The 17,121-nt window shown below is 40.2% G+C and overlaps 1 protein-coding gene across 1 annotated transcript in view; it reads right to left on the bottom strand.

Moving 5' to 3' along the window:
- Positions 1-17,121, bottom strand: part of COL4A1 (collagen type IV alpha 1 chain) — a 119,776-nt gene that overhangs the window by 27,254 nt on the left and 75,401 nt on the right. Inside the window, exons 16-30 of the mRNA XM_038131715.1 lie at positions 16,817-16,861; positions 16,542-16,595; positions 16,039-16,080; positions 14,792-14,885; positions 14,098-14,133; positions 11,038-11,202; positions 9,053-9,148; positions 7,828-7,911; positions 7,011-7,081; positions 3,818-4,009; positions 2,799-2,967; positions 2,284-2,376; positions 2,081-2,185; positions 490-587; positions 37-187 (exon numbers count right to left, since the gene is read on the bottom strand). Of these exons, the coding sequence (XP_037987643.1) occupies positions 37-187; positions 490-587; positions 2,081-2,185; positions 2,284-2,376; positions 2,799-2,967; positions 3,818-4,009; positions 7,011-7,081; positions 7,828-7,911; positions 9,053-9,148; positions 11,038-11,202; positions 14,098-14,133; positions 14,792-14,885; positions 16,039-16,080; positions 16,542-16,595; positions 16,817-16,861 (1,495 nt within the window). The remainder of the gene's footprint in view (positions 1-36; positions 188-489; positions 588-2,080; positions 2,186-2,283; positions 2,377-2,798; positions 2,968-3,817; positions 4,010-7,010; positions 7,082-7,827; positions 7,912-9,052; positions 9,149-11,037; positions 11,203-14,097; positions 14,134-14,791; positions 14,886-16,038; positions 16,081-16,541; positions 16,596-16,816; positions 16,862-17,121) is intronic.

Genomic DNA, 17,121 nt, shown 5'->3' with positions numbered 1-17,121 from the left:
TACAAATACAGAACTGTATTTTTCTAGTGACGTTACCTCTGAATCCCTGCTGCCCAGGTATGCCTGGAAAGCCCTGCTCGCCACGTAAACCAGGCAGTCCTGGACTTCCTTTTTCTCCAGGGATGCCAGCTGGGCCGGGGGGGCCTGGCAATCCCTTAGGTCCAGGTAGACCTACACCAGGTTCACCCTAGCCAAAGAAACACAATAGATTAGGAATCAACACGTCAAAACCAAGAAATCATTTATTAAATGTATTTAAATCATGCAGTATAGGGCTTAAGTACAGATCTCTATACATGACTTCAGGGGAGAGCTGTAAGCCCTTTAAAAGTGTTAATGCCAAGCATTTATCCATCTACTCAGTCCCTTGTGTGCACAGTGCGAAACATAAAATGAAAGGCAGTTTGGCCAACTTCTAAAGTTCTTCCTTGCGCACATTCCTGTCAACACGGGGAGTCACAGATAAAAGCATCAGCAGCTGACATCTACCTTTTGGCCTTGTAAACCTGGAACTCCTGGCAAACCATCCAGACCAGGGGTTCCTGGAGTTCCTGGCTGACCAGGTGAGCCAGGCTGACCTTGGAAACCTATAGAACAAAGCAAAACAATCCAAGAGTCACATCATTACCCTCTCTGTCTGTAAGTGACCTCTGCTATTTCTTTAAGCCTCTAAACTGAACTATACACAAGGACGTGTTAACAAAGGCCTGGGTAGTCAAACTTCTAGTCCTGCCAGCATGCACATGTCCCAACTAAGATTCAAACACTGACTTTTGTGCAGCAGTTGGCTTCTGATGAGAAACAGCCACCCAGAAGAAATAAATGCTGAATGTCTCCTCTTAAATAATAGCCTTGGGTTCATCTCCCATCTCCCTTGTGAGAAATGTCCTGCAAAATTGGGCTCCCAAAGTCTTCTTCAGAAAAGGCAGCTTAATGTGTGGGGCATCAGACTGAGGGATGCACAACAAAGCCCACCTGTGAATCAACACCTTTTGTGCAGTATATGTCTTGTGACACGTTCTACGTGTCCTGCTGAGGGTTTCATACAGAAGGTTTCTATTCCAGAGCTAGCCCATGAACCACACCTTGGGAATGCAAGAAGGAATACCTAGAACATTCTCCAAATCCCTTAAAGATAGCACTCACTCAACATCAGCACACACACAACAAATTCAGAACAAGCAGGCAGAAATCCAGCTTTTAGGCTAAGACATCAGAATGTCATTGGGCAGAGCTGAGTTCATGGAATGGTCCTTTAAAGAAATATATTTAATGTGCCATTTCTTTCATCTGGCATCAAAGTGCATACAGCAATTCTTTTACAGATACAATGGGCCTTTTCTGTTCCGGTCCCAATGCACTCTCAGAGGAACCAGACATGGATTACAGAGAAAAATATGCCCTTTCTCCTTATTAAATTTCTGACCCTCCCAGTTCATTCGTGTGTGGAATCATAAGAAATAACAACGAAGACACAAAACAATTTTGGTGTTTGAGGTGGCTGCTGAAAGTTCAGTCATCTAGTTCTAAATGAGCAGCAGTATTGTGAAATACATCTTCAAAAATTCCAAAACATTTAAACTCCCTCTAAGCTACTTGCATATGCTGACAATGGCCATGGAGGGAAGACAACACTTCTGTTGAGTAAGCTGGAATTCTAACCAAGCCACTCTCAGCTGTCTGGGACCCAGCAAAGCTGTAAGCTCTGGCCCACAGCTGTTACAGTTACATCAGCGTATTATTTGGACCAACTACACACAGTGTTTTTCATCTCTCAGAAGGGTCATCTCATCTCAGCAACTTCAGTTGCTGCAATGCAGGATGCTGTACCGTATCACTTTCCATTCTGGCAGTAGCTGTGACATTGTCTGTAGGTGCACCACTGCACTACACAAAGCAAGTGTGCAGCTGAGCTCTATCGAAAGAATTCTCAGTGTGCTGCTGGCTGACTTTTGCAAGGGAGCTTCTTCAGCTGCACCTCCCAAATCCCATGCAGCTATGGCTGGATGACAGTGCAGGCCTACGCCTCCATCCACACTCCAGTTACACCAGCTCTGTTAGACAGACAGCTTTATCTTACCTTTGGGACCTGGAGGTCCAGGGAACCCTATACCTGGCTGCCCAACAGCACCTTTTTCTCCTGGTAGGCCAGGTCTACCTGGAAGCCCAGGATTCCCTTTGTCACCTTTGCAAATAAAAACAAGACAAATGTTAACACAAAGGCTAACTTCTGGGGAACAGAACCATCCTGATTATTAGACAAAGATTACCAGACTGCTGTACCTTGGGGTCCAGGGAAACCAGGTGGCCCAGGGAGGCCATCTGCCCCAGGAGGTCCAGGGAGCGATATAGTTCGTCCTGCTTCACCCTTTGCTCCTGTAAATGTAAAGTTGTATTAGAGTACAGGAACTGATGAAATAAAACAAGGGACTGCTACCTTGACAGCATTATCAGTTCATCCATACCATTAAAAGTGACTTGTTATGAAGTTTTTTTGGTAGAAGCTTCGTAAAAAGCTAGGATGAACCTAAAACATCCCATTTTGCCTAGCAAATCCTTCAAGAAAACTGTCCTCAAAAATTTGCAATTATACTGATGAAAGCAAGCACTGATTCAAATTAGGAAGTCTTTTTATTTCAGGCTTAAATTCTGATGATCCTCTAGGCTTTACAATTTAAAGGGCACAATTTAATTTTTTTTTGTATTTTATTGTATTTTTAATAATTTATTTTATTGTATTTTATTGTATTTTTTAATAATTTATTTTATTGTATTTTTTAAACACTTTATAGCAGTACCTGGAAGTCCTGGTAAACCCGGGGTTCCAGCAAAGCCTCTGTCTCCTTTTTCACCAGGTAATCCTGCAGCACCTATCCCAGGAGGGCCAGGAAAACCTCTTTCACCACGCACTCCAGGGAATCCAGGTTGGCCAGGGGGACCACGTTCTCCTTTCAAGCCAGCTGTACCCTAATTTTTGGAAAGTGTAAGTGTACTTCTTGCCTGGCTGGCAAGACAGAACACATCATTCTCTCTGAATATTTTGCAAATGGGATTTAGCACAGGTATCTGTAATGTTGAAGAAAGTGGATATTTTCTACTGAGTTTAATGGAAACAGAATGAGGTTTCATGTGGAATAGCACATGGAGATCACATCTAGCAATGCAGCTAACTGTATGATGCAGGCCATGTTTCCAGTAGTGGATCTAGGAGCAGAGGTGAGCTCCACATTCAGCTCCATATCCACATCAGCTCAACTCTACCAGTGCCAGATTTTGAAGCATTCATTTCCACGAGAAGAGAAATATGCTAGAACAGACTTGAATCTTGTCTTCACAATTTCTACTTGGATAACTGCATTTGTTCAATCATCTACAAATATCAGCTAAATCATTCACACTAGTTCTCACTATCAAGCTGTGAGAAAGGCAGAAAGGAATAAAACTACTGTCCATGTTTGAACCTTTTCTCTACAGTCCTGAAAGTAACAAGCCATGCTGAATGCATTTGAGTCCGATTACTTTTTTGCATGACATGTAAAAAGAAATGGTCAAAAAAAACCTAGCTCTGAAAAAGTCTGCTGTTGAAGAACAGTCTTCCTCACTACTTCCAGTGAAAATGGAATCGTCTTCTGAGGAAGAATGTACTACTGAAGGTAAAGAATAGATGTGGAAAAATAAATGAGGCTAATAAACATAAAGCATGTATAGAGTACAAAAGCATGTGAATTCTGATCTGAAAGACAGAATGTATAGCAGAGTAAGTAACATAAATAAACACACAGTAGGACAATATGTAAACATAAAGAAACAAACATACCGCTACTCCTTTTGGACCCTGGGGACCTGGAAATCCATCTTTTCCTGGTCTTCCTTCTCTTCCAGGAATGCCTGGCTGTCCTGGGAAACCAGGATCTCCCTTTTCGCCTTTCAGAATAGAATCGTAAGTAAAATCTCCAGGTTCTCCTTTTGGCCCAGGGCTGCCCATAAGTCCTGGAGTACCGGGAGGACCCTGAAATTTCATAAATTCAGATGTCATTAGTTGCCCTACAAACCCTCCAACTATAAAAGAAAGCAAACCTCAGAAACTGAATTGCAAATCCAAATTAAGGGAACCACCAAGTCATTGACTGAGGAGGTCAAATGAGAATATTTTCCAAGACACAGCAGTCTTAGAAGCAGAAAGCTTCTCCCTTGGGTAGTTTATTCATAACATTCAGCGGATGTGAATACATGTGTTTAATCATTATTAATATTCATCGACTTTGAACAGCTGACACAGTCAGTTGGTAATATCATAATATAATGCACATGCCCAGAAAATAGTTTTGTAACCTCTTCTGGAAAGAAATTACGTCCCTAATGGTATGCCTACAGGATTTCCAGAATTTCAATTTTTCCCCTATATATTTTCCAAGACTTGAATGAACTTTTCTTACAGGAAAAGTCTCTTTAATTTCTAGTGTCTCAGAGCTACTCATTAGGGTATTAAAACACAAACTTGATGGGCAATGTCCACTATGTACAGCTCATGTGTGCCCTCCACTTCAGCCTGAACCAGAACATGGTCAATGGTAATCTTTTCATTAGCACTGGAGTGTTCTGAATCAGACTCTGATGTTTTGGCATGGCTGTAAGCAATGTCAGCTTGCAAGGCTGGCCTCTATGTAGTTCTTCCAACTTAAATTATATGCTGGATCACCACCTGGCTGAACTTTGCAGAGCAAAACAAGCTTAAAAGCATTCAGAACAGCAGCCAATCCTTGTCTGATTAAAAACATGAATAGCACTTATGAGGCAATAAAAGTAAAATATAAAGGTGTGGCAAAACATGTGCCAAGAACAAATGACAGACAACAAAAAAGCTTAAACACATTAGAATGTCTTTCATTTTTTTCCCACTCTTTCTTTCATGGATCCCATTGATACTATAGTACATTCAGTCACCAGGTAATGCAATTTATTGTGGAGGCAATAGATTAGTCAACTTTCACTGGCTGAATTCAGGCAACAAGGCTTTATTTATACTTCAGGGAGAGAAAGAGATTCCTTGAGTAATGAATTCATACAAATGGTTTGGTTTTTTTAACTTCTGAAGATACCTCTCTCTCACCACTGGTGATAGAGTGAGCTCGCATAACCCCAGTGTGTGATAAAGCCAGTGCACAGGGATGTCACTGAGAAGTTATCTTGCCAGAAAGGATCAGCTGTAGGGAAACAAGCAGCTTTGGGGAGAAGAGGTCTGGGAAGACTCAGTCTACTCACACTAGGAATGGTGTCAAAACCCACATTACGGTACAGGAATATGTATGCTGAGGTAGGTTTTCACAGCAAACCTCAGTGTACATAGGGGCACTTAAATGGATTGGGACAAGGTCAAATGTAGTTGTGGTAGTGCACTGCTCATCTAGGAGTCATTTGTGTTACATTTTAGACAAGTGTTACACTTACAGCTGTTCTGCTTCTGGCCTTACTGAGAAACATGTTGTGATGCCTCAACATAATTTACAAGTAATTTTATTAGGATGCTACCCACTTTCACAGCTTTGCTTTATTTCTTCAAAAGTATTTAACTTTCCTGTTTCCTAATTGTGTTTTACAGAACATATTACAGACACTTCCTAAAATCTTCATTAACAACCTGGATGCAGGAGTTGAAGGAATACTAAGTTTAACAGTGACAATAAATTGGGAGGAGCTGTCAGCTCCCTTGGGGGTAGAAAGGCCTGCAGAGAGAAACAAATCAGAGATATGGGCAATCACCAGCACCAGTGCCAGATTCTGCACCTGGCATGGGGCAATCCTGAATGTGTGGATAGATCAAAGAATGAGAGGCTGTAGAGCAGTGCCGTGGAAAGGGACCTGGGGGTCCTGGTTGATGGCAAGTTGAACATTAGCCAGCAGTGCCCTGGCAGCCAGGAGGGCCAACCCTGTCCTGGGGGGCATCAGGCACAGCATGGCAAAGGGAGGGGATTGTCCCCTCTGCTCTGAGCTGGGGCGGCCTCACCTTGAATACTGTATTTGGTTCACAATATAAAATGACATTAAACTATTGGGGAGCATGCAGAGGAAGGCCATGAGAATGGTGAAGAGTCTGCAGGGGAAGCTTTATGAGGAATGGCTGGTGTCACTTGATTTGCTCAGCCTGGAGAAGAGGAGATGAGGGGAGACCTCGTATCAGTCTACAACTTGCACATGAGGGGACGAGGAGGGGCAGGCTCTGATCTCTTCTCTCTTGTCAATAGTGACAGGAATTCAGGAAATAGCATGAAGCTGAGTCAGAGGACGTTCAGGCTGGACATCAGGAGAAAAATTTACATCCAGAGGGTGGTTGAGCACTGGAATAGGCTTCCCAGGGAAGTGGTCACAACAACAGCCTGATGGAGTTCAAGAAGCATTTAGACAACTCTCTCAGGCACATGGTGTGATCTTTGGGACGTTCTTCACAGGACCGGGTGTTGGACCCAATAATCCTGACGAGCCCCTCCAACTCAGCATTTTCTCTTATTCAGGGATTCAAAATTCAGCAAAACTGCCACAGTGTGCTGCATGCTAACATTAGATTGCTTACTCTACACTAGATGGCACTGTCTCTCTCTCAATATATTTGTACTCACCAGCAAAACGTTACTGGAACAATTTAGAAGGTCAGGGAATATCTGCATCTGTTTCCTGAGAAATCCTAGTCTTTACTCAGCTCCACTGCTCAGCTTACTCAAGCAGAAGGTCATGTGTCCCACCAAGTTCTTATGATGGATAAACTCAGAAGTATAACCAATTATCTGACAGATCTTTTTTAGCTCTTACAGTTCAAACCCACTTCTTCCTACATTATTTTATAAGGCATAATTTATAATCCTAATTTTATCATAGCAGTGTACTGTTTTGGTGGGGGGGGGGATTGTTTGTTTTTAAAGAGAACTGTTACACAACCACACTGATACACTGATCATCACATGTGATTTGATCACATGCCCAGCAGGACATGTAGTATGTGGCAAGGCATTACTTACAGGCACTCCTGGAAGGCCATCAAGTCCAGGTAAGCCTCTGTCACCCTTGAAACCTGCTTGTCCTGGAAAACCTTTTCAGAGAGACAAAGATATGGCTTAATTTATTAAATAAAATGTAATTTATTACTAAAAATATATTACATGCAAATAGCTCATTGTATGTGATTTCTTTGTGATCCCTTGTAAAGTGTGTCATTCCATTCCCAGCAATACCAGCATAATGCTGCTAAAGCCAGTGAAGCTGATTCATGCACTTGTGTTGCATGCCTGCATTCAGAAACTTGGAAGTTGATGATTCATTTGACTTAGGAATGAATTTATCAATTAATGTAACCAATGCAGAACTGAAACTAACTAAACCACTTTCGTTTTTCTGAATAGCACTAGAACAAACATTAGCTATAATATAATTTTTGGTATGTGGCACTTCTCTCATATGGTAGCAAAAATAATTTTATTTTTGGGCCACAGAATTTAGTGCTGCAATTGGAAACAAATCTATGGGTCACTGTCAAGCCTGGGCACATATGCAAATGGCTCCTACATTACTTCTCACTGTGAAAATATTAGGGCCACAATTTGCAAAGACCCTTCATTGTGGCCAGTTTCTGCTTCCCTGGTAATTCTAGTTAATTGTATTTGAAATTTGGAATCAGGCCAAAAATAGCAATATGCCACCCTTCTTTCATTACTCCTTTCATTAGTTTCACAAGCAATTTGATTAGTGGGACAAAATGTAAATAATTTCCTTAGGTATGCTGCATTTTTTAGAATTTAGCCTACATACTTCATTTTTGGGTAATTAAGGAGTTCTTACCTGCTGGACCTGGTGGCCCTTGTGGTCCTGGAAGTCCAGGAGGTCCTACTTTATCACACAAGGCACAGGCTTCACCTTTGTCACCTGAAAAAAGAAAACAACAAAAGACATGAATAACAACAAAAAGATTCAAGACAGCTGGAAGCAGATGGATTCAGGGCAAATGTCAATTTAATATTCAAATAAATTGCTACTTCTAATTCCATGCTTCAAGGAGAAAACATCAGCAAGTTGCGGTTCAAAATTCTTTAAAATTTTTAAAGGAATGGCGTGAAATTCAACATAAGTCTTATCCTAGGGTTAGTATTTAAAAGAATGGTTAAAGGGGACCAGGTTGAAGAGGAACAAAAAGAAAATAAATATTCAGTGGCTATAGAGAAAATAAAATTATTAAAGCAGAAAAAGGATAACTTCTATAGTCACTACAATTTTGCAAAAAAACAGTGAACAGAATGAGATTGGAAAGGAGCAGCCATGGGACTTGCTCTCATTTACCCATGTAAATGAGTGCAGCTCTTTTTTTTTAAATGTTCATTTAGTCAATACTGCTAAAACATATGGCTGACAGTCCCATCCACAGAATCCCACAGTTAGGTCAGAAAAGACCTTTGCCATCACTGAGTCCAATTGATGACCAAACACCACCATGTCAACAGACCATGGCACTCAGTGCCACATCCAGTCTTTTCTTAAACACCTCCAGGGATGGTGACTCCATCATCTCCCTGGGCAGCCCATTCCAATGGCCAATCACCATTTCTGTGAAGAACTTCTTCCTAATGTCTAACCTAAGGTTGTCTATAGGTGTTAAAATTTTATCTTCAATTATACTCATGGCAGTGATTCATGAACCACTTTCATTCTCAACTCATCTGCCCCTCTTGAAATCTGCATCTCAGAATTCACACCCTAAATTGACTTGAACTGCTCAATTTCCATGGGCACAGGGCTATGTTTAACCCTTTCTGCTCCTCTTGCAGCTCTGGGCCATCCTTTATCACTTCCCAGCAATGAGCAGGCGAAGAGAAGTTAGTATCACACAATCAAAACCACAATATCCTTCTTTACTCACCAGACAATCAAGAAACATCTTCCATGTCCATGAATTATTTAACTAACTTTAAGTACATTTTCTCTGGATCCAGCCTTATTTGCTCAATCTCTTTACATATCCAAGCTCCAGGCTACTAAGCATTAGAATACAATCACTTTAAAATATTATTACCTTTCTCTCCCATCTCTCCTGGAAATCCATCTCTTCCTGGAAGTCCAGGACTACCTGGTGCACCAGGTTCACCCTGCTGGCACTGATCAATTCCATCTGAAATGAAATTGCAATAAGGAATATTGTTTTGGTAAGTGCAAGTTTCCATTACAGTGTTGCGTTTATATCACACCTGAAATATTACCTATGAAAAGTTGTAACTCAGGATAGTATTTTACTCCTTTACTTTATTTGATTTACTTAGAAAAATTTAACTGGGATTCTGTATTCTTATTCCATATATACTGCTTAAGAAACCCTGAGAATTACAGAGAAAAGACAGGCTCTGCCATAATAAGGTTACAATTTCAACATAAAATCTATTTTCATTTTAAGTTTGGGCTTGGTAAAGTATCACTGGTGAAAAACTGATATTTTGACTCTGAAGAGAATGGAGAGTATTGATGTTCAGAAGAAATTCATTAAGAAGGTTTTTTTGTACCCTGACTTATTTTTTTCCAACATTTTAGGAAACTTTCTAGGTAAGAGCAACTTGTCAACATCTATTTAACTTTTTTACACTGATCAGGCTTCCTGAAAGCAACAAACTTCATATGTTAGGATCTGAAATAGGTAACAAATAAGAATATTTATTAGGCTTGATATAAGAATATAAACAGTGCTTGTTCTGTTTGATGATATGATGCAGGATCAGACCCAACATAGCATGATATAATTTTGACCAAAGCCAGTAGTCAAACTGCTAATGTGAAGTTTGGAAAACAAGTTAAAAGAAAAAAAATTGCTTCCTATTATGTACTTGAGGAAAGCTAAAGAAGTATCTGGGGAAGGAGCGGAATTAAGTAATGACAATAATTTGTATGAAAAATAACAATTTTTAGGAAAACGTAAGATTTAGCCATTTAATTCCATGTTCTACATGCTGGATTTTGCACTGCTTCACTGGTAAACACAGCAACAACCAGGCATCTGTTTTTGAACAACCATCCCTGTTTCTGAACAAAGTATCTTTGGTTTAGGAATTCCATGGAGAATAATGTTTCTTTCAATACCTTTAAAGTACCTTAACTATTGTACTAGAGATACCATTCCTGATGTTGGAATGATAATTTAACTCACAATATCAGTATCACCTATTGTAAAATTTTTCTATGAGTTAAAACATTAGTTTTAAGGAACTATTTAGCATGGACCACTTCTACATGTACTTGGTTATTGCTTCATTGCAGAGCAAAATCATTTTTCTCTTTAAAATTCCTTTATCACAATCTAATAAAATGTGTGCAATGTTGTTATCATTACTATTGATGTTATTATTTATTTGTCATGTCATTACTGGCTTTTCATTTATTCCATAAAGCAGGTGTTTACCCTGATCTAGTAGCTGGCATTCTTGCCTGTACTGGGGGGTTGGAACCAGATGATCTTAAAGGTTTCTTCCAAACCAAGCCTTTCTATGACCCCATTCTCCTCTAAAATAACTATATTTTAAAATAAAATCTTCTGGCAAACTAGTACCTCACACAGCAGTTCTCACACCTGTTCAATCTGTCACACAGACTGGTACTGCAGACTTGTAAACCATCACACTGAACAGCTATCTTTTATCCTAAGAACAGTATTAATATCTGCTATTTTTTAAATTGAAAATATAAAAATAACACTACATTGGCACAAGAGGACACAGAAGAAATTAATAGGAATTAAGATCAATTGTTTGATTATATTCTAACAATGAACAATTAATTTTGTATACATTTTTGAAGTATTTATTTAGCAAAGAATCCTTGTCCTTTCTCAGTAAGGAAACAAGTGGCTTCCTACACTGTGCAATAGCTTTTACTTGGTTCATCAACAACTCAGATATGTTTCTTCCACGACACAGATGCATCCTGATAATAGCTTCTATAATCTTGTCTCTTTTGTCTTTTTTTAACGTTTATTATGAGTCTTCAAGGTGAAAAGCAACCAAGGGCTTTACCTACCTGTTTTGCCTGGAGGTCCTGGTGGGCCAGGCAACCCAGGGGGACCTGGGAAACCATCTCTTCCAGGGCTTCCAGGTGCAGGGAATCCAGGAGAACCCTTTTCACCTTTTTCACCTCTCTCTCCAGGGACGCCAGGTGATCCTACCCTGTCTGGAACTGGTCGACCTTTAAACAGAGTAAAACATACATGTAAAAATGACAAGTGAAAAGACAGCAACATTATCAACACATTAACTTTCACAGGGTGTTGGAGAGAAATGGAAAAATGTTAATGCAAAAGAAAAAAGGGACTGAATTTTAATTACTGGTGATTTATTTAAAAATGGGGTTTGCATACTCACTACAGCTCAGAGAAACTCACTTCTGTTAGGTCCCTAGACAAACACACTGTCGTGGTTTGAGAGGAAATGAGTTTTTGGGAGGTGGTAATGGTCAAACCAATAAGTGCCCAGATGTGGATATTGGCACCTGGTTTGACCATTGAGGATATGGATCCGCCTCTGAGAACACAGGGGGTTAAAAGCGAGAGCTCCCAACGGGAACGTCCTCTTGGTTCCGGTGGATGGAAGAGTTCAGACCTCCCCTGCCCAGCTTCGGGCTGGGTGGGGGAGGGGAAGGCCACGCGGCCGGGGGAGGTAGGCCGGAGCCATGGGCCGGAGACGGGAGGCGATGGCTTGGATAAGAGTGAGTTCCCCACAGAGACGGAGGGGTGGAGGAACTCAGAGAAGCAGTGGGCAGCCCCCCCCCCCTCCTCGAGAGAGAGAGAGAGTGAGAGAGAGGTGCCAGTGCTATCTTGGACGTGATAGCACCGGCCGGGCCGAGGCAATGGGAACCGTGCCCAGTGAAGAGTGCGGAACTGGTGTGGGAGTTCGTAATGAGCAGAGACTGTGATTTTAACCCTTCTGTGAGACGATGGAAAACCTTGCAAATGCTGATCCTCCGGGAGCTGAGAGAGGAGAGAAACGGATAAGAAGGAATGCGCAAGTGTGATCCAGAGTGGTGCAAGTGAAGAAGGACTGGGAGAAGTTGAGAGAATCCTAGGTGGAGGAGATGATGGAGTGGCTTTTGGCTGGACTTTTCTTGTATTAGCCATGGATAGAACCTTTCCTGTAATACAGAGACTGCATTTTAGGGGGAGGCTGCGCCAAAGGAGTGATGTGTGTGGAGACGACAGGTGATGAAGAGATGGTGAGACCCCTCGGCCCCAGGGGGTGAAATATTGGGGGGGACTGGTGTCCCAAAATGAGGTGAGAGAGACTGTCGTTCTCTTCTGGAACTGGGCAAGGCGTCCTTGAAAGGGGAAACCCTAAGAGCAGCTCTGGTCCGTGTGCAGTGGTGAGAGCACTGAACATGGAAGGGAGAAGTCACGACGTGTAGTTGCTGAGTGACGGGGATTTACCTGTGGTGGCACAAGGAGGGCTCCTTCTCTCCTTAATGAAATGAGAAGTGATTATCTGAAGGGTGGAGATGGACTGAGTTGATTATCTGAAGGGTGATGGACTGGATTAAGATCTAAGGTTCTGTAATATTCTGTAAGAATTGAGTGGGGGGAGGAGAAATGTTTTAAAAGGTTTTCCATTCTGCTCTGTGTGTTAATTTTATTGTAATTGTGTAATAATAAAGTTTTTTTTCTTTTGTTGCAAGTGGAGGCCTGCTTTGCTCTGTCTCTGATCACATCTCACAGCAGACACCAGGGAAGATGGGTTTTCATGGGGGCACTGGCATTGGGCCAGCGTCAAACCATGACACACACCTCATCTGTATTAGAAAGCTTTTCTGAGATTTAGTTGGACACACTTTTGCTGGGTAGTAAATAGTGGCAACACTGGAGTTAACTTAGCTATTCCATCTAGAAACTATTGCACACTTCCTTATCTCATAACAAACCAAATCTAAAGCACACCTAGAAAGGGCAGGAATGTCTGATAACTTCAAAAAATAAGTACTCAACAATGCTAGCAGATTTAAGGAATGATAAAACGAAAATGCTTCGTAAGAATAGTAAGTGAAGAACAGCCAATAAAGAGAAGCAGATAAACAACTACAAAAACCCCTGCTTAAGATTTCCTTTTAGCTACTTGTAAAGTCACACAGGTCTTCATATTTTAATGACTTTCAGTTCACAACTCATCATTACACTTGACCATTAAAACATTTTGAGTCATCTGCAACACTGCAGGAAGATACAGAAGTCACACAAAGCTCAACCTCTGTAGGGTAATTACAGAACAAGAGCTATCATTACGGCCTGTGGTGTATAGCATCTTCTCCCTAACCTGTGAAAAATTTCCCGGAAACTATCTGACTGTGGCTCACATTAATTTCACATTTAGCTCACTGCCAAGACAGAAAATGAAAGTGAGGAAGGTAATGGTAGTATCACTGCAGGATGTGTTAAGTGTCAGGTCTCCAGAGATGATTTGCCTAATTTTTAAAAAGCAAATATCATGGTATAGGTCAAACACATGTACATGTACTTATATAGATAAAAGCAGTGTTACCATGAATGGGAAGATGTTAAGGCTCTGAAAAAGGCAACATTTGTAGGCAAAAGAAATAACTTATATTACACTGAGTGGCATTGTCAAAGAAGCAGGAAGCCTTCAGGAATTACTTTGATTATAAGTATTCTTTCTTCCTACAAACCTTGTTTTATTATACTTACACAAACACATACAGGGCTGAAGTGAGCCAGACAAAGACATGAGCACACAGACTCAGGTATAAGTGCACACACTCACACACATTCACAGTTAACAGCTCTTCTTGCCGATGGGGTCATACTCTCTGGGCTGTCCCTGATGGACTCTGCACCCCATTTTCAATTTCAGCAGAAAGTTATCAGAGCAGAACAGAAAGAACAAGGCTGGATCACATGAGAGACACGAGAAAAGCAATCTAGAGGAAGGGTCTGCAGGGATGATTAGACTCTGGAGAGGTCAGTGCTTGGGTGTTCAGAAAGTCAGGTAGTAACTGAAGGCAGCTAAGGAGAATATCCCTCAGGACTGTTCCCCCAAGAACACATGACAACATGAAAAAACAGCAGTTATAATTTCCTACCTGGAGGTCCTGGGACTCCTTGTGCACCAGGGAAGCCTTTAGAAAGAGAAGGTTTCAATTAGGCAATGAATTCTGCAATGCCAGTGAAAATGAACTTTTAGGAGATATAATTGAAATTCATGTTTGTGCATATTCACATTCAGAATCAAATCTGAAGTTAAATAATCTTTATATATCTTCAAGAAATACATTCAGACTAAAGGTCCTGCTGTGTGTCAACTTCCCCAGTAATTTTTCTTGAATTGGCTAAGATCTGTAATGGGGAAAATGGGAAGGGAAATGCTTGATTTTTTCTGTTTACTAAAGACATTTTTAAAATATGCAAGCCAATCTTAGGATAAAAAATTAGCAACTGACTTTTTCAAAGGAGTCTCAAGATTCTCTGCATTAATTACCCTCCATATATTCATGTTGATTTCCATACTTCTTAGATAATCTCACTGAATTATTTAACTGCCATAAAAACTGATCCCAGTTTGTCATTTTTTTCATTTATAACTGAAAGACAGTCTTAGCTATGTTGAGAACCAGAAGTGTTTTACAAGCTGTTGCAAAATATAATAACCTGAAAACAATTAAATAACTGGAACATTACACTGTCATATAAAACTTCTGAGCACAGATAGTACAATTTTAATTTCCTTTAGCGAGAAAACTAAAAGTATAAATTAAAAAGACAAGACAAAATACATACCTTTTTCACCTTTTTGACCTTTCAGTCCAGGCAAACCTGAAACTCCAGGGTCTCCTTTTTCACCAAAGGTATCTATTGGTCCAGCATCTATCATCTAAATCACAGAACAAAGACTAGAAATGTGCAACTGAGCCATCATATCTCCCCCATCTTCATCTGATGGTACAGAGGCCATTTTAGCTTTATTGACAATTTTCAACATCTTTGATTATACTTGCAATTTCAGCTCGTGAGAGGATTGCAGCTGCTGAGGAATCTACTCAAATGCCTTCAAATCAATTTAAGGATTAAGTGGAGAGCTTTTATAGCATCTTCCTCAAAAAGAATGATGCCAGAAAGCCTTAACATGGTCTAAGAACTGATCCATTAGGTTTGTATTACCTTTTATTTTAAAATATTATGTAGCCAATTTTTGCTAACATTGATCTGAGCTCAATCTATAGGAGGCTAATATTTACAATACAATATTTAGGAAGTATGATGTACAATTTTCCAAACCAAATTAGTAGATGTTGGGCATTTGTTCACATAGTTAGGAAGCAGTGCCACCAATCATCTATTTGTTCCTGACTAACCCCAATTTTTATTTGAAGTGTTCAAAATATTATAAATTTCTCCCCTGGTTTCTTCTTGTGCATAATGGCCAATCTCTGCTCAGGGACTCACTGGACATCGGTCAGCAACTGCAAGTGGTGAGCAACTGCACCGTGCACCACTTGTCTTCCTCAGGTTTTATCCCTCTCTCTCTCTTCTTGCTATCTCCCATTTCTTCATGATTACTACTACTACTATTAGTAACTTTATTTTTTTAAATAACTTCTTCTTATCTAATGAATTTTACCTTTTTCCAGCTCTCCTTCCCATCCCATGTTGAGGAGGGACAGTGAGTATGTGAGCGGCTGTCTGGTGCTTAGCTCCCAGCTGGGTTAAACCACAACCCTGAAACTGCCAGATTTGCTCTTTTGAACTGTCTTTTGGGTATTGTGTGCTGATCAGCAATGCTTATAATATTCACAGTACAAAACACTTGAAATGCATATTCTTTGAGGGTTCCTTTCCCTCATACTTTTTTAGAACTGCACCCAACTTTTGCTTCCATTAAGGAAAAATATGGACATGACTGAAGAGAACAAGATCAGACTACACATAGTAACTCTTTTTTTTTTCTTCATTGTTTGAGCACTTTGACTTTTACAAAATTTTATTTTATTTTAATTTTAAAATTAAATAAAATTTATTTTACTTACTCTTCCTGGAGGTCCTGGATAACCTCGCTCCCCTTTGTCACCCTAAATCAAAACAGAATTTATGTTTTAAATCCAGACCAGATTTTTTTGCCAACAAAATCAGATTTCCTCAATAAATGAACACTTTGATACAGATTTAAACAACATCCACGTGGTAAGTACCTGGAATGCTATCATAACCAGCAGTAGTAATTAGTTTGCAAGCCTGTACTGGATTGCACTATTTGAAGAGAAACTGGAGGTTTTAGGGAAGTACAGTTATACCTATGCTGGCTGGACAAAAAGCTTGTGAAAACAAAGCCTGCATTAATCAACACAGATAAGCGATCTAAACTGGGGATACCTTCATTTTGACTTTTCACAGTCTCTGAATGATGACATACAGCTAAGCATCAATTAATATTGCTTTATGTGCATTCAGTGCTTCAATGCAATCAATGAACACACCACAAAAGCTATTAACTCATTCTGTGTGAAGGGAAGCAGAAGCTGCTACTACTCACCTTTGTGCCAGGCTCCCCAGGCCGTCCTGGAATCCCAAACCCTCCAGGCAAACCCTGTGTGTAGAAGGCAGTGAAACCAGAAGAGACAAATATAGGTGGATCTTAGCTGTGGCAGCCACAAAGTTTAAAAATTTTAAAAGTCACAAATTCACTACTAAAGCAACTACTTCAAATAAAAAATTCAGAAGGCTAGAAAATATCAACTATCTATAACACACAGGCAGTTCTTTGTTTTGAATACAAGAAACAGTACTAGAAATGAGTAAAATACATACAGGTTCTCCTTTCAGTCCTGGTTCACCATCTTTTCCAGGCTTTCCCTGTAAAACACCAAGTTTCACTCTGCTTTAACAGACAACCACATACATTCAATTTCTAAATACAGTGGGTGGAATACTAGAACAAAATTATCACTATTGCAATGCATTAATCAAAGTGTGCTAATTCAGATAACAGAGCAGAGGGTATACAAATGGTGAATATGCCTAGAGCTTGTATTACCCAACACCCAAGATGCCAAATTAAATAAAATCCTGCAAATCCATTCCCAGATTCAGAACAGAGATATCCCTGTCACAGA

Source organism: Motacilla alba, chromosome 1, assembly GCF_015832195.1.
Source record: "Motacilla alba alba isolate MOTALB_02 chromosome 1, Motacilla_alba_V1.0_pri, whole genome shotgun sequence".
NCBI lineage: Eukaryota > Metazoa > Chordata > Aves > Passeriformes > Motacillidae > Motacilla > Motacilla alba.
This window is presented reverse-complemented; position numbering and strand designations above follow the sequence as displayed.